Source organism: Ambystoma mexicanum, chromosome 1p (assembly GCF_040938575.1).
Source record: "Ambystoma mexicanum isolate Mex_15411 chromosome 1p, UKY_AmexF1_1, whole genome shotgun sequence".
Lineage (NCBI taxonomy): Eukaryota > Metazoa > Chordata > Amphibia > Caudata > Ambystomatidae > Ambystoma > Ambystoma mexicanum.
The window spans coordinates 354,032,841-354,054,337 of record NC_090921.1 but is presented as its reverse complement, the minus strand read 5'-3'; the positions used below and the strand labels follow the sequence as shown (position 1 = coordinate 354,054,337).

Here is a 21,497-nt window from a genome sequence, read left to right as displayed (position 1 = left end):
TAAAGACAAAAGGCCTCATCACGAGGCGGCGGCGTTGCTTTCATCGCCAAAATCAGCCTAAATATGAGAACCACTGTCACTCCAGAATCCAACTCTTAAGAAGTGAGCGCTATCAAACTCCCACTTCATAACTCACAGACCTTGACCATCTACCTCATTTATAGGCCCCCTGGCCCATTGGGTACATTTGATGAAGATATGAACTGCCTATTATCTACCAACCTTAAAACCTCCACGCAATTACTCATTTTGGGAGACTTCAATCTAGGCCATAATGACCCCTCAGACAAACATGCCTCCAATGTGGCTAATACCCTCATGGAATTGGGACTAACCCAAAAAATTGTGGAACCCACCCAAAACAGAGGGAGAACCCTCAATTGGTTAGCAGATTACAACTGCTTGCCGCCATTACTTTCATCTCCCCACAATTATGGACGGACTACTACCTGGTAACCTTTGATTTATCTACCATTAGGCAACTCCCTCCTGCAGCCAATATGGCCTCCTCATGCCCGACCAGGAACAAAAAGAGCATCACTAAAGACAAAGGGCCTCATCACGAGTTGGGCGGTAACGCTGGCGCTACTAGCGCCGGATCACGGGTTTGGCGGAACGTATATTGCCCATTCGCCACTGAGCCCATTCGGTAATTCCCCATTCCCCATTGGGCTCAATGGGGAATTTTCGTGCTCTTACCGCCGGCGGATTTCCCGCCGGCGGTAAGAGCGCAGAACTTCGGCAGATTTCCCCCCACCGCAGAGCTGGGGGGAAATCTGCAAAACCTGTGATGTGGCAGACCCTTAAATGCAGCGGTAATAGCGTTACTGCCGCATTTAAGGGTTACCACCAAACTCGTGATGAGGTCCAAAGTGATCCCTGCTATTCTATCCTCTCTGAACCAACTAGATGAACACCTAAACCCAGAGATACTCGTTGAAGAGTATAACAAAATCATACGAACCACACTTGACAACATCGCACCTTTCAAACTCAGACCTAGTAAACCAAAAACTCACCTCAAGAAAGGGTTCACCCCTGAACTGAAAGACCTCCGTCAACTCAAAAGAAGTTGCAAATCGTCCTGGAGAATCACTCCTTCAGAAGACCATAAAAAAAACTCATCAAAATCTCCTCACACTACAAAAAGGATATTGTCCTGGCCAAACGCAATAAGCGCATTTCCACGGCCTACTCAAGTATGAGGGAGCTGTTTTCAATCTTAAAAGAATTAGAGTCGCCCACTCCCATCCCAGATATATGTACAAAAGACAAAGCCTGGTGCACGGAGATACAACAAGCACTGACCAACAAAGTTACCATGCTTCAAAAGAAAATTGCGGCCAAGAAAGCTACTCTTAACCAACCACCAATACCTAATACCAACCCACCCCCATTGGAACAAAATACAACTATCCAATTTAGATTCACCAAAACATCTATCCTGGAGGTGGAGAAAACCATCCTCTCTCTTAAACCCTCCAATTGTCATGGTGATCTGTGCCCGGCACAACTCATAAAAGATGCTGCTAGAGAACTTTCTCACTTCATATCTAAGCTTGTGAATGCCTCATCCACCTCAAGCATTGTGCCATCCAACCTGAAACAATCATGGGTACTGCCTCTACTAAAATAACAATCCCTCGACCCCCTTATCCCTTCTAACTACCGCCCCATAACGAAAGTCCCCTTTCTGCTAAAAATCCTGGATAAGATAGCATATACCCAAATCCAAACATTTCTAGAACACCATAAGCTCCTAAGAACAAGGCAGTCTGGATTCCGTCCACAACATGGCACCGAGACCGCTCTCATCGACTTGAAAGCTCAAATTGATGAGTTAAGAGAGAACAGTCAAACAGCACTCCTCCTACTTTTAGATCTCTCGCCCGCCTTCGACCTTGTAGATCACAAAGTCCTCTGCAACCACCTTAACTCTGCAGCACACTTCTCCAAAGAAGCCATATTATGGGTTAAATCTTTCCTTAATGAAAGGACCATGAGGGCGTTCTCCCCTTCAGATGCAGCACACCCTACCCCCATCCTGTGCGGCGTTCCCCACGGCTCCTGTGTGTCTCTGACACTATACAACATATTTACTAAGTCCCTTTTTGATGATCTGGACCTTCTTGGTATCACCTACACTAACTATGCAGATGATACCCAGATCCTCCTCGCACATTCTGGGGATTACAACGAGGATTTGGCCTTGGTAAATAGGGTGTATCTCATCATCCAGGCATGGATGGCAACTCATGGTCTATGCCTGAATGATGACAAAACAGAGTTAATCATTCTGGGCACACACTCCACTCTCATAAAACTAAGCCAGGAACACCATGCCTTCGATATCGATAGAAATATTATCAAGGTAGCCAAGGAAGTGAAGACTCTTGGCTTCTACCTAGATGCCACCCTCTCCTTCAACAAACAGGTGAATTATCTGGCCTCAGCCACAGCTTACACATGTAAGCTTATCAGAGCTGGTAAACACTGCATCTCCGATGAGAACTGCATGATTCTAGCTAGAGCCCTCATCCTATCCAGACTCGATTATTGTAATGCCCTATATATTGGGGCTAATAAATACATCCCACATAGAATACAAATTCTACAAAACAATGCTCTGAGAGCAGCTCTTGGCATCTCTAAACGAACCCATATTTCTAAGATAAGGCGGAATAATAACTGGATGTCGACCCAAGACAAAATCTTATTTAAAGTTGCCTCCCTCACTCACAAAGCCCTGAACAACGCGGCTCCTCCCTATCTCTCTGATAGATTTGTAGAAAGAAGATCATCCAGACCCTCAAGAAGCACCTATGCCAATACACTTATCATTCCGAGATTCAAATTGACTAAGGCCAGAGGTGCCAATTCAGTTTCCCCGTCCCGGCGGCCCAAGTATGGAATTCACTACCCCAAATTATACATGCTGAGAAATCCTACCTTAAATTCAGAGCCAATTACATGAACCATTTGAAGCATTCGATCAACTAGCCAGTGCCCCCTGCCATCCTCTCGCCTTATTACAGATATAGCTTGTATACTGTAAATTGCTCTGTCCTGTATTGCCTCAATGTTACACTACCTGCAAATGTTATATAACATCATATCCTGTATATAATTTACTGTATAAAACCCTGTATATAACTTACTGCATTACTGCCTTATCCTGTTTATATTATTAACACCTTGTAACTGTAACTTGTAACTTTTGTAACCCTTGTAAGCTTTGCATATCCTGTACTGCTGCACCCTTTCACCCTCGGGTCTGGTGCGCATTATAAATGAATAAAACAAACAAACAAAACATACAAACAAACCCCCAATGCAAAGTTAGTTAGCCCCTTCCCGGAAGGAGGACACAACCATTTAAGCAGAGGAGAAAAGAGTCATTCAGGGAGCCAGGCCAGCCAATGTTAGGTTAGCAAAAGTCAAGGTGAACTGAAGCACTTCTTGCAGGTAAGTAAAAGTCTTGCACAATGTTTTAGAAGTCTTTGCAGAATAAGAACAAAATCAAAGTAGGGCCACAAGCTGATTTGGCTTGTAAGGTAAAGAAGCTGTTGGCAACCCCTACAGATGCAACCAAGACAAGTCTCCAATGAGGACAAGCAAGGTGGCACAACAAAAGGTAAGTTCTCTGAAACATTACAGTACCTTTAGATTGAAGAAAAATGCAGCAGATAACTTCTGTTCCTGTGCAGCTTCTGTAGATCCCACTGTTCCTGGGCCTCATTCGTGGCGAGAAGAGGGAGGACTTCTGGGGACTCCTTCACTATGGGACAGTCACCGTTCGCATCCGGCAATCTTCAAACAAGTGGCACTTCAGTGTTTCAGCTCCTTGTGACTACCGCAAATAGCAACACCGCGGTTCCTGGCTGTCCAGATGGACTTTTCTTGCATCTGGGGTCTCAGGCTCAGTCAGTCCTGCTTCCTGGGAGTCCAGAGGATCTTCCTGGAGCTCTTGGCCAGCTTAAAAGCAAAGCACACGGTCTGGTGTTCCTCTCCCTGGCTATTCGGTTTCAGCAGCAACTGCAGTGAAATTTCAACCAGCTCCGAGAGGATGTTCAGGTGGCTTACTTTGGAGTTGAGTGGTCCCACTAGCTCAAAGGGAGTATTCGTCCTTGGAGGGGCTTCTCTGTCGATACAAATTTGGAGTTTCAGCACAGCAGCAGGACTTCACTTAGTAAACCAACGGTCCAGGAGTTGCAGCAGGTGTCCTCTTCAAGTTCTTCTTCAGATTCCTTCGTCCAGTGGTAGACTCTGTCTTCCAAGCCAAAAAGCCTCGCCTTTTATGCAGGTTTCTTCCATTCATTCCAGCCCAGCTGTCAGTCACCCAGCAGGGTGGCTGTCCTTTCTGGACAGCCAGCCGGCCAATCACCTAAGAGTGCATTCCTGTGTTCTAGGAGACTAGGCACAGGGAGTTTCGGGCACCTCCCTCGCTTCCCACCCCCGCCAGACACCCTGGAGCCAGAGGCGGGATACACTTGTGAATCCCGCCAAAGGCAAAATAAACAAAGGGACCAAACCTGGTTTGACGCACAGAGTAAATCTCCAGAAGGACCTTTCTACAAAGAAATGGTGAAAAAAGAAGACTGTGGCCATTTTGACAAAAAAGGCACCCTTGGATGCTTTACTGTAGCTGCGAAGGCAGTCTGCGGTAAATGCACTCCATGGTAGTTAAACGTAAACCACTGCAACCAGCCATTCATCGAGGAAAGGGTAACATAAAATGGTTACATGAGAAGCTAGACAAAGGGTTACTAAGTAACCCCTCCAGCACCCTATTGTAAGATAGTGTGTGCTGGGTCTAGAAAGTTACACGTGTAAGTAAAGTCAATTTCACTTCACTGCTCTTGGAAACAGTAGTTTATCCAAGAAAAGGTATTTAAATTTTGGGGAAATCTGAAAGACTTCCCTGTGCCACTACACTGAAGGTGCTGTAGGACACAATGTAAAAGATGATGCCTATGGAGTTTGTCAGACTCCACAACCAAAAGAAACACAGTGTTCAAAATCACATTTAAAATACATGAGAGAGTGGGAAAAAGGGTCTCACTCTTTCCAGGTCAAAATCCAGCAAAGTACCTGGGGGTCTCTAAGGTAGAGAGGAATTAGCACATTTCTGAGAATTCTCCCTAACATCCATAAAACTCCATTTCTCCAGAGCTGTGGTCCTCTGTAGCCTGGACTCCTGCAACAGCCCCTTCCTCAATCTCTGTTTGTCCTCACTTTGCCCTCTTCAACTAAATTCAGAAGAGGGCTGCAAGATTTACCCTTGCCCTCAAACCCAGGGATCGCATCTCCCCAGCCCTAAAATCTCCACTGCTTTCTGCTATGATCAAGTTCAAGACCCTCTGCATCATTCACAAGGCTTTCTGGGGTCTGGGACCCCGCTATACGCAACCCTCTCTCCCTAAATACCTCCCTGTAAGAGACCTTTGGTCTTCTAGATTCAACTCTCGGCAGATCAGACGTTTCTCTAAGCAGAGAGTGGGGGCTAGTTCTCTCTCCTCTACAGGAGCCTCCCTCTGGAATGGTCTCCCTGCCTGTCTCAGGCTTGAGACAGATCTCCTTAACTTCCGGAAGCGCCTCAAGACCCTCCTTTTCTCTTCTTCCTTCCCTCTCCCTCTCCTGCTAACATTCCCGTCTGCAGAAGTGACTGGCTTCCTTGTTTCCTCTGAGTACTACAGGGTACCAGGCCCCCCCGTCTTGTCCACCCCCTTCCACTTAGCATGTGGACCCTCACTCCCCTAGAACCCATGCAATCCCTGGCTCTTGCCGCCTTGATTTCACACGTGGGTAAGTGCCAGATACAAAGGTGGAAGTGGTTCCATTCCCATGCTCTCTAGCACTTTGTGTTTTGCGCAGATCTGCACTCCCCCCTCTCCCTCGGACTTCTTGTTACTGCACTTGCACGATCTGAATGTCACAAGGCCTAGTAGGACCATTATTGTTATTTTTCTCCCTTGTTCTCCCCTTGGTGCTCCTTTTTTGTCTTGTGGAGCCTTGAAACACCATTTGTTGTATAGGCGCCTTACAAAGATGCAATAAATAAAATAAATAAAGTTGACTACGGACCTGAATGAAATATCCTGGCAGTGACCCTCATTATCAAGGGAGTACAGGCACCTGGGGGGCAGATTCGCAAACACATGTGACTCTCAGTGAGATGCACAATTATGCAACGATGCACTTGTACCATTGTGCAACTCATTGTGATGCTCACACATCCACAGAAAATGTACTTTGTGCAAGACAGTGCAAATATTTTCACAAACAGTCTCTAAATAACAGGTCATTTATTAGTGCAAATGATGTCCAAAACATGTGCATCGCATGATATGCATCAATAATGTGTGGAAATGTCCTCAAAAACACATGTAAAGCAGGAAGTAGCCTCAAATCTCCATTTAGCCCTGATCATCCCTCTCTCTGCCGGCTGCACCAGCAGGAGGGAATATCACACTGGTGACGAGATGAAGCAGTGAAACATGCACACAGCTGATCCCAGGCCATAAATCAGCCCAGACGCCCACGACATGGGCACATTTGTGGAAAACACAGTGGGGCTACCACATTTTTCTTCTCTTTTCTCCCTTTTGGAACATCAAGCAGCGCAGAGGGAGCCACAGCCACTGCACCAACCAAGGGAGACACCTAGGAGCTGGCAAGCCCATGGTGCCACACCAACAGACCGGCAAACAAAAGTGAGGAGGAGTCCATCGCTGCCCACACACACAGGGTGAACACGGCACCAGGGCAATATGGCAACCGGCCTTTCTACGCCCAGACCCAGCACACCGTCAAGGATAGCTGCTTCACTGAGACCGCCAGCGCCGTCCCCTCGACCTCATGGAGGTGCCACAGTGGCATTAGAGCCTTTCGACCCCTACACCGATCCATCATCAGAAGGGCCCTGTTGCATGCTGTAGATTCAAAAGTGCCACAGTTGAATCTGGACTACGAAACCTACAACTTCTGCACCACAGTACAGATGGAGGATGAAACACTGGACGCTTAGCACACAAGGCTTAGGAAACTAGCATTCTTGTGTGAATTTGACAACATTGAAAAGGAAATAAGGCGCCAGATCATCAATGGCATGCACTCGGAGAAACTGCGCAGAATGGTGTTGGGTGAAAAGGGCATCACCTTAGCCAGAATCCTTAAATATGGACACCAAAGAGAGCTGTCACAGGCGAGGGCAGCACACATGGGCACCACGCTACAGAAGTTCCAACTGGCACCAACGTCAACGGTGATAGCACAGATCTCCAACCGCCAAGCACCAAGGGAAGACTACAATGAGGCAAACAATTCACTGCAGTGGCAACCGAGAATCCCGGGGCCTACCGAGTGTGGATGGTGGTGTGGAGCACGCCACTGAAGGAGAAACTGCCCAGCGCAGTGAACCATGTGTGGGGCATGTGGCCGGAAGGATCAATACACACGTGTCTGCAGATCCACAGGGCAGCCTCAATGCCCACAACTGCAATAAGCTAAATCCTTCTCCAGGAAAAAGAAGCAAGCAGATACGCGCCGCATAGCAACCAACAACAACTCATCGACAGATGATTCTGGAGATTACAATGGTGACACAGTGACGGATGTGGGGACTGGGAGAACGAGGAGGAGGAGCAAGGTCCATCTGAACTCAGCACTTAATCACAGAAGCACAGAGCCAAGGAAGAAACAAAGAAGACACAAATGCCTTTTGCCATACACAGCCAAGAGAAACTCATGACAATAGACACCAGAGCATCAGTAAACGGCATGCCATTGACAATGTTCCGGACGCTATGTCCTTGACTTGACCTCAAGGCAACTGAAACACTCCTGTCCACCTATGAAAGCAAGACACCACTACCAGTGGAAGGACGTTTCAGAATGGAACTAAGCAGAGACGAGACAGTCATCAAATCAAAGATATGCGTCGTCAATGCTGGAATCAAATAACTGCTTAGTGGGGATGCAGCTGAAAACCTAGGACTGATCCGGTTCATCTGCAACGTCACAGACTCATCAGACGTCACAGACCTCTTAGAGAAGCACCCAGGCATCGTCAACGGCATCGGATGTTTGGAAAAGCTCATAAAACCATCACATCGACCAGACGGTACAGCCCCGGGTGGTAGGCCACAGGAGAACGCCATTTCATATGATAGACCTGGTCAAAAAGGAGTTACACAAACTTGAAAAGGATGGCATTATTGAACAAGTCACAGGACCAACGCCTTGGGTTTCGCCTATGGTGGTGACAAAGAAACCAAAGCACCCGGGGAAAGAAAGGATTTGCATTGACATGTGCCTACCAAATGCAGCAATCAAAAGGGAGCGACACATCACCCCCACGTTAGATGAGATAATTACGGACCTCACAGGGTCGAACGTTTTCTCAAAACTCGGCCTTAACGCTGGATGCCACCAGTTGAAAATCCACCGTGACTCAAGGTATATCACGCGTGACTCAAGGTATATCACGACCTTCTCCACCCACCTGGGTCTGCGGCGGTACAAGAGGCTGAGTTTCGGCATCTCCTCAACGGCGGAGGTGTTCTAGCACGCCATCCAGGAAGTGATTCAGGGGATCCCAGGAGTGGTGAATGTCAGTGATGACATCCTCATCCACGCCAGCGGCAGGCAGGAGCACATGCGTCGCCTCGAGATGGTGATCAGCAGGCTGGAGACCACAGGCCTGACGATCCACTGGGACAAATGCGAGTTCCTGAAAGAAGAGATAATATTCTTCGGGTATGTTTTCAACAGTGAGGGGGTATCAGCCGACCCACAAAAGGTGGCCCACATAAAGGAGGCCTCGCCCCTGACAACACCCATGCAAGTACACAGTTTCTTGGGGATGGCAACTTACTGCGGTAGGTTCATCCCCAACCTGGCAACCTTGTACGAGCCTCTCACAGAGATCACCAGGTCGAAAACCAAGTGGAAATGGAGCTCTGAATGCCAGGAGGCATTTGAGCAAATCAAGACGTCTCTGTCATCGGAAACAACAATGGTATATTACAACCCAACGTTGACGAATGAACTTTATGTCGATGCTAGCCCCGTTGGCCTCAGGGCCATCCTGGTCCAGCAATCACGGACAGGAGAAACAAAGCCCATTGCATATGTATCCCGAGCCCTCACGCTAACCGAACAGCGATACTCGCACATTGAAAAGGAAGCCATAGCGGTGCTCTGGGGTTGCCACCATTTCCACATCTACCTCTATGGCCGGCCTACACAGATCACAAGCCACTCATCCCGATCTTCACAGGGTCATCAGCTGACCCTCTGGCCAGAATTGGGAAGTGGCTGCTCCACATTGAGCAGTATGAGTTCGAGTTGGCCTACCAAGCGGGCACAGACAATCCTTCAGATTTCCTATCCAGGCACACGAGGGCCGCAACACTGGGGGAAGTGAGTGAAGCAGAGAAAACGGAGGAACACATATGTCAAATCATATACACCATTAAGCCAAAGGCGGTCGGCATCAAAGACATTGTGAAGGCCACGCACAATGACCCTAGCTGCGACATAGTGAGGAACACCATCCCATCCGGTGACTGGAAATCTTTCTTCCGCCACGTACATAATCGCATGCCAGCAGCCAGAGACTTCCTTACCGGCATATTCCCAGTACGACAGGAATTGTCCGTCACCACCATTACTGTTGCTGTTCTTAAATGTGGTAAACTTGTGCTTGCCGCTCTCTTCCTGTCTGCAGGCTCTCACATCGTCTGTCTCCCCCCCACTCCCTCCTACTCTATGGTGCTCTCTATCTCACCTATCTTCTCTAACTGCTTCTCTATTGACTATCCTGCTCTCCTCACTAAATCCGGTAGGAAAAAGTTTAAAAAGGACATCCTGGTCTCCAACCTAGGCCTCCCTATCGCTGACACCTACACTAGTGCCTGCTCTAAGGAAACTCTCACTGACATCCTCTTTTTTGTGCCTTCGCCTGACCTATGGACCCTTCATATGGTCTCTGTGCTCTCTCCTTTTTCCTCTTCTCCCATTAATGGTGCCACCCGCTGGGATGTCCTCTTGGCCCCTTTCCACTCTTCTAAGGCCATCATTAATGTCTACGCTAATGGGACCGTCTTGGTCCAAGGCCCTCAGGCCAACCTTCACCTCTTTGATAGACGCTTCCCTCGCCTCATCAACTTCCTCTCCTCTCCTGCTGTCCCCCCTCCTCTGTCCTCGGCTACCTTGCCTCTACCCTCCCTCCCTGCCCCCTCTCTTGCTCCTTCTTCACCTCCTTTTTCTACACCTCCGCAGGGCGTACCTCTGATCTGTACCCCTCCCCGGAAGTCCTTCAAGGATGGCAACCTTCTCCACATTGCCACTCTTAACTCTCGCTCTGCCATTAAGCATTCCTCTGATATCTGTCACCTTCTTGAGGAACTGGACCTTGACGTCCTCGGTCTCACTGAGACATGGTTCACAGCCAGCTCTGTCACCAGCTTTGACACACTCCTACCTGACGGTTACAAGATCCTCTCCGTGCCCAGGCCCAACCGTGCAGGGGGGGGTGTTGCCCTTATCTTCCCTGAGTGGATTCCTGCCACTGTCACTCCTACGCAGACCTACTCCTCTTTTGAATGTCTTGTCTGCCGACTCTCTCTCTCTCCTAGCCATTCCCTTACCGTGGCTACTATCTATCGGCCACCTGGTCAAATTTCCTCCTTCCTCTCCGAGTGGGCTGACCTCTCCTCCTCACTCCTGTCCACTACCACTCAACTCCTCCTTCTTGGTGACTTCAACATCCACCTAGATGCCTCCTGTCCCCCCACTGGACTCTTTCGTGACCTCTGCGACTCTCTCTCACTCTCTATTCTCCCATCTGGGCCTACTCATTCTGCAGGGCACACTCTTGATGCTCTGATCTCTTCTGACCTTCCCCTCTCAGTCCCTCTCTCCACTCCTTTCTCCTGGAGTGATCACTTTCTCCTATCCTCCCACCTCACCCTCCCTACCCCACAGGCCAAGCCACCCTCATCATTGCCACCCACCTTCTCGGTCATCCGACCCATGAAGCGTGTGTCAGTTGAGGCTTTCGCTGCCACCTTCTCCTCCCCCCTCCCCCTTCGGCTGACTCCCACCCTGACACAGCCCTCTCCTTGCTCCACTCTGCTATTTCTGATACTCTTGATATCCTTGCCCCTGTCATGAGAATCCGTCTGAAGCCCAAAGCCAAATGTAACTCCTGGTATGATTCGGATCTCATCACCCTAAAACGCAAGTGCAGGGTGGCAGAGAGGAAATGGAGTGCTTCTTGTTCATCCTCTGACAAACTGGCCTGCCGCCTGCTCCAAAGGCAATACCGTCTCTCCGTTCTCACCAAGAAGAGAGCCCTTATCCAAGCCCGCATCTCTGCGGCATCTAACAATTCGGCCGAACTCTTTAAAATCTGCAAGGAGCTTGCCACCCCTGCTGCAGTCTCTACCTCTCCTGTCCCCTCCCAGGCCCTCTGTACTGCACTGGCCTCTCACTTCATCTCTAAAACTCAGGACATCCTGTCCTCACTCTCCTCCTATCACCTCCCTCCCTCGCTTCCCTGCTCTTCCTCCGGCCCTTCTGCAGCCACCCCTCCTCCCTCCTTCTCTGCCTTTCCCCTTTTCTCTACTGACGAAGTTTCCAGACAAGTCCGATCTATGAAAGTCTCGTCTAAACAGGTTCACCCCTGTTCCTCCAAAACTATCAAGGACCACATCGACTCCCTGGCTCCTGCCCTGGCTGACTTTTGCAACCTCTCCTTCGCCTCTGGAGTCTTCCCATCCCCCCTCAAGCAATCCCTTGTGCACCCTCTTCTTAAGAAACCCTCTGCCGACCGCTCCTGCCCGGCTAACTATTGCCTAATCTCCATCACTCCCTTCCTGGGCAAGCTCCTGGAGAAACTGGCCATCTCCCAGCTTAACCTCCATGCTGAAGCTGTTGGTAGTCTTCATGACCACCAATCCGGCTTCAGAGCGGCCAGAAGCACGGAAACTGCTCTCCTGAACATCCGTGATGACCTGCTCTTGAACCTCGACTCCAACACTCCGTGTGTTCTCATTCTGCTCGATCTCTCTTCTGCCTTTGACACTGTCAACCATGCCATCCTGCTCAACCGTCTGAGCGATAACCTGGGTATCACTGGTCAGGCTCTGGCGTGGCTGACCTCTTTCCTTTCCAATCGACCCTCCCAGGTCCAACTTGGGTCCTTCCTCTCTGACATCTTTTTCTCCACCTGTGGTGTTCCCCAGGGATCTAATCTCTCTCCCTGGCTTTTCAACCAGTATCTGGCACTTCTTGCCCACCGCATCGCCGCCCTCTGCCCCAACTTTCAGTGCTATGCGGACGATACCCAGCTCATTTTCAGGCTACCCTCGGCCTCCTCCTCTCCTGCCCTCATCTCTGACTGTCTGTCTGCTATGCAGGAATGGTGTGCTGCCAACGACCTCCGCCTTAATGCTAGTAAGACTGAGATTCTACTCATCGGCACACCCACTCCCTCCTTCCCTGCAGCTCTCTGGCCAGCCTCTCTTGGGCCTCTTCCTGCTCCTACCTGCAAGGCAAAAAACCCCGGGGTCATCTTTGACTCCACACTCTCCTTCTCTCCTCATATATCTGACGTCTCTAAGAAGTCACACTACCAGCTGCACCTCCTTAGAGGTATTCTTCCCTTCCTCTCCTTCCCCCAGAAGCTCACTGTCTCCCGAGCCCTGGTTCTCTCGAAGCTGGACTACTGTAACAGTCTCTATCTTAATCTGCCTGCCTCCACTCTCCGCCCTCTGCAACTCATCCAGAACAGAACTGCGAGACTTGTCCTTGGCCTCAAGCCCAGGGACCGAATCTCTCCAGGACTGAAATCTCTACACTGGCTCCCAGTGGCTGCGAGGATTAAGTTCAAAACCCTCTGCATTGTCCACAAGGCCTTCTGGGGCCTGGGGCCTAAATACCTGCAACTCTCTCTTCCTAAATATCTTCCTTCCCGAGCCCTTTGCTCATCCGTCTCCAACTCCCTCAGGGTCAGCCGCTTCTCGAAGCAACGAGCTGGGGGTAGATCTCTCTCCGCGGCAGGAGCCTCCCTCTGGAACAGCCTTCCTGCCTCCCTGAAACTTGAGGAGAACCATCTCCGGTTCCGGAAGCACCTCAAAACCTTCCTCTTTGCTTCTGCTTTCTCTCTCCCTCTCCCCTGCTAATTCTTCACTAAATTCTGCACTGAATCTGATTCTTGGCCACTCTCACCGACCTCGGTCCTGGGCCCAGCCACTCTCCACTTGCACTGCCTCCCTGGCAACCCCTGCACTGCGGGACTGTCTCTGTATCCCTACAGCCCCCCCTTCCCAGCACTTGTCTGCACTTACCTTGCACTTGCCACCAGCTGCCCTATTTATTTATTTATCTATTTATTTCTATTCTACTTACCTTGTACTGCACTTTTCCCTTCCCCCTACCCCTGCACTTGCGCGGTCTGAATGACACCTGGCCTAGTAGGATCGTTGTCTGTCCTCCCCCTGTTCCCCCCTCCCTGCCTCGTCGCGCCTTGAAACACTTGTGTATAGGCGCGTTACAAATGCCATATCATATCATATCATACCAGCGAAGGGCTGATCCTGAGGGGAACCCGGCATAGTGATCCCCAGCCGCCTGCAGGACATGATTGTGGTGCTTGCACAGGAAGGGCACCAAGGAATGGCCAGGACAAAGGCCAGAATACGACACCGGGTATGGTTTCCTCCCATTGACACCAGGGTAGAGCAAGTCATTACATCCTGCCACCCTTGCCAAATCACAGGAGCACCTCCAAATCCTGAACCAATACAGTCGGCATAGCGTGGATCATCAAGGTGGGAGGCCATCAGAGTCAATTTTCTGGACAGTACAGGAAGAAATATATCTGCTGGTGGCCATTGACAACCACTCACAATACCCAGAAGTGGAGATCATATCCTCAACAGCAGCGGAGACCGTAATACCTGCACTCGAGAAGATGTTTGCAACGCATGGCCTGCCAAGACGCATCAGGAGCGACAATGGACCACCATTCCAGGGGACTGAGTTCAGGAAATACCTGGAAGATCTGCACATCAAACATCACCACATCACACCACGGAGGCCACAGGCGAATAGCGATGTGGAAAGATTTATGCGAACAATCAACAAAGTGTTACGCATATCCAGGGCTCAAAACAGGCCCTAGAGAGTGGACCTATACAGATTGCTACGGAATTACCGGGTGACGCCCCACAGCTCCACCAGCATACCCCCGGCAGACCTCATGTACAGGACTTTGGTAAACTCAACCATACCACACCACCAGAGCAGGGGAGTAGACCCTTTCGACAGCGACCGTACCCAACGAAGGAGAGTTGCAGCAAACAAATACATGAGCGACAGGAAACATCCAAAAAGGTTGAGACACAAAGTTGGCGATCACGTACTGGTGTTGTGAAACCCTAAAAAGTCCAAGCTGGAAACACGATTTGACTGCGCACCCTGGACAGTGACCTGAATGGAAGGAACGATGGTGACAGTTGACGAGGACAACAGATGATCGCCAGGAATGTTTCTTGGTTCAAGAGGGTGTCCCAGCGAATGAGGACTGATGGAGACAGACAGTCCCAGGCGGAGGCAGAGCTACCACCACAAGCTTCGAGTCACCTAGGTGAGGGAGAAGCGGCACCGTGTGGAGAGCCAGAGGAGCAGTCAGAAGGGTCTGAGGGGGCATATACAGAAGATGACGGTGAGCCAGAGGGGGGATATAGCCCTGAGACAGCATCCAGGCAGAGGCCCAGCAGATATAAGCTAAGGGTAGCCCCGAAGACTCCAGATAGGCTAAGAGACTATGAGTGGTGCAATGACGACGTGGAGAGCGTGTAACTGTGCTGGATTAGATTTGCACAGGAAAGTTAGTGATGTTGTTTGATGTGGTACATGTGTGTGTTTAGTTGTGTTTTGTTGGGAAAAAGGAGGAATGTTGGATTCCGACCGCATGCGCGGTGACGTGAGGTGCACAATAAATAAAGTGCCCGCCCTGCGGAAAGGCAGGCAGTTCCAGGCACGATGCCTCACGGGCATGTCGTGTCCTTTGTTCGCTCTCACAGCTGCAGGCTCTGATCATCCCTCTCTCCATCGGCTGCACCGGCAGGAGGGAATATCACAGTCACGCCTGCTGGTGCGCCTGATGTTGGGGACAGTGGTTCTGGGATTGGGAAACGCTGTGATGTACAAAGCGGCATGCCTGCAAGCACCTTTGCATCCACTTTATTTGTTTGACAAATTTGGTTTTGCATTTGTGCCTTCCTGGATAGTTGGGTGTTTTGCTTCTCATTCATCTTTTGCCCTCCTTTGGCCCATCCCCACTTCTGAGAGTCATGTGCATCTATTTGTTGCACATTTCCTGTAGTCTCAGAAATAGACACTTTTTGTTTTTGAGAATCTGGCCGCAGCTGCTTGCAGAGCCTCTTGATTTTCTATTCTCCTGGCTAGAGTTTGAACTGAAGGTAGACAATTATAGGAACTGTTTAAATACAGGAGTAGTTCGACAGCGGGTGCAAAGAGCTTTCCCAACTTGCAGTAAGAAACACTCTTTAAAATATCCCCAATCTATGCTTAGTCTTTATGATGGAACGTTTCAGACCTACCTTGATTGATTATTAATGCAGGTGCATAGATGACGATCCCTGTGTACAGCATCTGTGTTACAAAAAGCAGGCATTATCATCATGTCTTAATACATATGCTCTGCTGGCAGACGACTCCCACAAACACCCTCGCACTGCTGCACATGCTAAAGCGACCTGTTCCACCTGGCAACCCACACCCTGCCGCAGGCAGCATCTTACCGTCGCCAAGACATATTGGATGGTTCCGCAGAGCCGCACAGCCTTGCTGAACCGCATCTCGAGGTACTGGAAGACACAAGGAAACAGAAACAAAATAGAACAGATGCCCATCACTGTCCTCTGTGCCTCTCTTCGTTCATGCTCCACCTCGTCTTTATTTCTACTTCATTACCATAACTGCCTCCTCCTTCGTTCTCCTTTCTCATCCCTTCTTTTTCTCCGATACATTTTTCTCTCCAATTCCTCCACTTTCTTCTTTATAGTCTGAGTTTCACCTCTTATTCGCCTATTTCAATTCCCTTTCTCGTCTTTTTACTTGGGATCATATTTTCCTAGTGAAGGTCCTATCCAGCAAGGTTATTTGCATCTACTTTCATCAAACGCCCTAATCCTTTTAGCATGGGATGAATGCCAGACTGGAAGCCAATCTTGTGACTTGCTGAAGGGTACATTCTAGCCCATGAACATACACATACACTCTATGACCCTGCAATGTATACATGAGATCACTCCTCACTCCTAAAATTCCAAATGCTAGACCCTACTGCAAAGAGTGTGGTAGTTGAAAAGTCTAGCTGGGCCACTCTAGAGCCTGCAGCTGCCGCTTTTATGCCATACCTCATAGGTGCTGGTGAGACGCAGTCTATAGAAGACAGGCATGAAGAAGTACACCGCCAGCAGGCTGTTGAGGGTCTGTGCAATGCACATCTGCACCACCTTGGCACCATAGCGGTAGGTTTCAATAGGCACTCCCAGTACCTGGATGGCAGACATGAAACTTGCAGCCAAGGACACCCCCACTGGCAGAGCAGACATCTTTCGGCCGCCGGTGAAGAAATCCTCTGAGGTCTTCTGCCCACCCCCGCGTAATGCATAGAAGAGGCCAATGCTGGTAGAGATGATGAGCATGATGGCAAAGACGAGGTAGTCCCAAAGCCCAAATGTCAGCTTCTCAAGATTAAACAGGTGCTGCTGTTCCATCGTCCCTGCTATCCACACGTCTGCAGCAGGAGCTATGCCAACATGGAGTCAAAGCTTCTACTGCAAAAAAGGGTGACGGAAAGAAACACAAGATGAAGCCTTGCAAACAAACAAAGCTTTATGCCAAGATGCTGCCCAAGGTTGAAAACAGTTGCATTATACAGATTCCCTCCTAAAAATTCAAAATTCGCAATCACATAATTTAGTAGTACATGTCCAAAAGCAGCTATTGCTATTTTGGGAGTAATTTTCTATAACCAAGTATTTTAGGCCTGATTCTTCCAAAGCATGTCTGGATACCTTCATATTTCTGGGAGACCCTTTACAATACCAGATGATCACGTGAAGTGGCAGTCAACTCCAACAGGGCCTAGTGGACATTCAGAACCGGATGGTTGCTTGAAATTCCTATTCATCAGTGTTCAGAATCTCTGACACCTTCCTGATGTACGAATGTATGAACTTGGGAGAGATTGGTGCCATGGAGATTTTCAAATACACAATTCACTCAGCCTGTCCTTGTCCATAAAATGTTGTAAAAAGGCCTAAGAAGTGGATAGCAGTACACAAGCATCCAGATTAGCCTATCTCCTGCTGCCATTTCTTCTCTCCCCTACTTCTCCTGTCTTTGCCCAGAGCACCTGAAGGTGGCATAACAGAGGTATAGAGCACTTTAAAACAAGCACTGACATAACATACCATGAGCGCAGCTTGGCACTATGCTAAGACTTTTTATGTATGTAGTATAATCTAGGTTTCTTGTGTAGCACTTAAAGCGTTATGGGGAGAGGCGGCAAGAGGTGGGTTAATAGGAGTTTGAAGAGGATGAAGAGTATTGATAAGGTGGGGAGAGAAATCAAGGGGGTGTCCGCGAAAGTAAACAGTGTCTTACGTTATGTTAGAAGTTAGGAAAAACAATGAGATATAGGTTAGAACATTTATCCTAGAAATGCCAATCTTCCCCTCATGGTGACTGCAGGCAGGCCTACTGTTTTTCCCAGTTATCTCCCATGAGGATGTGTTTACCTGGAGCCAGCCTCCATTTTAGGTCAGCCTGATTTCTCCTCCTCATATTCCTTCTCAGTTGTCCTACTCACTGCATAATTTCTATTCCTCAAGTCTCATTCCCACTCAGTCATCACAAATTGTATGAAGAAAACAGAGGAATTCTATCAAATTCATTATTTTTCACACTGTAAGGGGTGAGACACATGCCGATCTCTGAAAGTATTGTGAACAATAAATGCATTAAATGCAATACCATCAGAGTATTTGAAGTATTCAAATACCTCATAGTTTATTCAGATCAAAATCTATTAAACAATCTCATTGATAAAATAAACAATAATAAAATCATACTTATCCTGTAAAATAATTTTACACAATTCACAAAAACACTTTAAGATGAAAAAAGCACAAAAAACATTCTTAAGGATCATTAAAAGTACATGATTAGTTAAGAACTTTAGTTACAAATTTCAAATATTGTTACCAGCCTATCTGGAAGGTAGGAGTTTTCTCTTATCTTTTTTTAATTGATTAGTGATTAAGAAGTAAATATAAAGGTTGAATATTCTGCTTTTTTTCATTGGATTCTTTTTGGAACCTTCAGACTCTAATTGGGAGGACTCGTTTCGAGACTTTTATGGGGGAAATCGTTATTGTGAGTAACATTGGGGTCCTATAGGAACCATAGGGTTAATGACCCTTACGTACTTTTTACTGCTTTTTATAAACACTCCTGAGACCTTATCACTGATGGTATTCTATCTTTTTTGTTAACATTACAGATATGAATTGAGTTTTGCTCCTGAAGAAGGGACGACTAGGTCCCGAAACGCATTGATCTGGATCCTACTGTTTTAAGAATAAATCTTCTGGATGAAGACAATTAAGACTGGACATTACTATATTTTACTACATGATAAAGTATATAAAAACACTAGGAACACAACAGTATACTTGACTTAACGTTCTGGCGATTTTAGCCATTGATAGAGTGCAGGAGATGGGAGTGTCCTCAAGTTAGGACACTATTTTTTGTTATGTAATGCTCAAATTCTACACAGAATTCAGCCTGAAGACAACATCAAAAAGGTATCCGCCTGTAACACATCACCAACCCCATCACAACTCAGCAACTCAATCCACCCACTCAATGGCCACTTCAAAGTAAAATTCCTAAAGATTCAGGACCACTTTGACAAAAAAGAGACAACTTGAAGACCCAAATATGAAATGTAGCCATCAGCTAACCAAACAGTGCACAGTGACTCTTGGAGACTTCCACCCAGTCTCCACACAAGAATTTGCTATTGTAGCCATTGCAAGCAACCTAGCAGCATCACCTGAAGACTCTTGGCCACCCAACATCAAGAAAGCCATAAGACAACAATGTGGCCTCATTCCCTTCTTCCATCATTCTGAAATGGATCTATAGAATAAGGCACTGTTCTGCAAGCCTTCAAACCTGCATGCTACAAGTCCATATTAACATGTGAAATCCAGAGTAAACCCTGACAACTCCATGAATGTCTGCCCTATTACCAAAACACTATCTCCACAGCAGGAATCCTAGAGAAGTTCATGTTCCAACATCTAAAGAGCCATGTGGAGACCTTACTTGCAACAACATCAAACATGAGTCAGGGGGGCGTGGCTACGAGGGCCATGTAGGAGGACGCGTTCTGGAGGAGCTCCCGAGATCCTGCAATGATCCGGGCAAAAAAGTGCGTGAAGATGGGCGGTCGACCGCTGAAAATACACATGCCGGTGTGTGAATGATTGGGCTACGCGTGGTGAACTTCTGGATGGTGCAGGAGGGACGGCGGCAGAGATCGGTGCGGAAGAGATAAGGAGCACCGGAGACGAAAGACGAACAAAATGGCCGACCAGGGTCCGGAACAAAGGAAGAAGCAGGCCACACGGTGACCCAGCGAAAGGGGCGCACTGAGTGCACAGTTCCACAGGTCCCCTGGGTCATGTCGAATAGAATGGTGAGGCCGAAGGCGAAACAGCCCACTTTAGACGACTTTGCTAAGACGTCCCCGGGTCAAGACATTACCAAGAGCAGGGACAAGCTGCCTGCAAGCGGCATGACGACTTTGGGCGCCAACCAAGAAATCCTGGCTGCGATTGCGGACCTAAGGGCGGCCTGGGAATCTAAGCTCGAACTAGCCGTCACTGAACTAAAAACGGCACTGGACCTCAAGGTCAGAGAGGTGCAGGAGGACGTTAACCTACTCCGACAGGATGTCAGGGCCTTTGCGGAGCGCACGGAGTCCATTGAGAAGGAAGTCAGCCCGAATACTGCAGATTGCGCCTCCCATAAAGCCGAACTGCATGCCCTGATACAAAGAGTGGGCAACTTGGAGAGCAGAGCAGAGGAGGCGGAAGGACGAGCCCGACGAAACAACATCCGCATCATGGGCCTGCCGGAGGGATTGGAGGGCCACGATCCCACGGAATTCATTGAATCCATGCTACTGCAAGAGATACCCAGAGGAGCCCTATCCCAAGGATTTGCAGTGGAAAGGGCACACAGAGCCCTAACAAGGAGGCCACCACCGGGGAACCCGCCTAGGCCTGTGATCGCCAAAATTCTTAATTACCATGACCGGGAGAGGATATTGGAACACTTTCGTAAGGGAGGAACGATCACACGAGGAGCGGCAAACATCACGGCTTACCCGGACTACACCCTGTCTGTGCAGCGTAGCCGCATGAACTTTGGGACGGTAAAGCGTAGATTGAGAGAGGCGGGCCACAAATATATGTTACTGTATCCGGCAAAATTGAAAGTCATGCATAAACATAAAACTTTGTTTTTTGAGACCCCGGAGGATGCCATGGGATGGCTCGATGCGCAAGGATGTCCCCAGGAGTCAGAAGTTCGTACGGAGAAAGAGCTCGGAAGAGATAAGTGATGCATGAAGAAGGTGCCGCAAGATGGCGTGGCACGTGGGACTTGAATATAGTCGCTTGCGCAGCCTTCAGTAGAGAAGGTCAGACTATTGCACTATTTGTCATAAGCACTGTGGTTAATGTTGCTTTAACGGGAGCCTTACGGAGCGATTCTCTCTACCCCATAACAGTTTTAGTTAAGTGGCCATTAGGGCGACTTCACCCTACTGAGCTCTGTGCATCGTTTGGTGCCTGCAGGGCTAGATGTGGGGGTGCCTGAGCTCCGTGGATGGAGCTGGGCAGCAGTTGGGGTGTGTGATGTTGGGGAAGGGACGGGTGGGGGGAGGGGAGGGAAGTTGGGGATTTATTGTGTACATAGTTATGGGGAGTTTGAGCTGGCACGAGAAGCTACGAGCAAAAAAGGAGGGCTGTATCTGTATCTCGTGGGCAAAAGGGGAGTCGCTACATGGGAGGCAGGAAGACACTCATGAGCCATGGGAGACCTTAAGATCGTAACATGGAATGTCAGGGGACTTAACAGCTACTTAAAAAGGAACAAAGTTATGATGTACCTAAAAAGACAGAGGATTGATATTGCGCTGTTGCAGGAAACACATCTGACCCAGCAAAAATTGGAACTGGTGGGGAAGAAGTGGAGAGGCACTGTAGTGGGCTCTCCATACTCTGCCTACGCTAGGGGAGTGCTGGTCTGGGTGGCACTGCACGTTCCGCTCCAACTCACACAAGAGGTGGTGGACACGGAGGGTAGGTTGGTAA

At 48.7% G+C, this 21,497-nt stretch overlaps 1 protein-coding gene across 1 annotated transcript in view; it reads right to left on the bottom strand.

Moving 5' to 3' along the window:
* Positions 1-16,871, bottom strand: part of LOC138570121 (sodium/iodide cotransporter-like) — a 636,461-nt gene extending 619,590 nt beyond the window's left edge. The window contains exons 1-3 of the mRNA XM_069648754.1: positions 16,455-16,871; positions 15,837-15,902; positions 15,636-15,687 (exon numbers count right to left, since the gene is read on the bottom strand). Of these exons, the coding sequence (XP_069504855.1) occupies positions 15,636-15,687; positions 15,837-15,902; positions 16,455-16,817 (481 nt within the window). The 5' untranslated portion in view covers positions 16,818-16,871. The remainder of the gene's footprint in view (positions 1-15,635; positions 15,688-15,836; positions 15,903-16,454) is intronic.
* Positions 16,872-21,497: the final 4,626 nt, after the last annotated feature.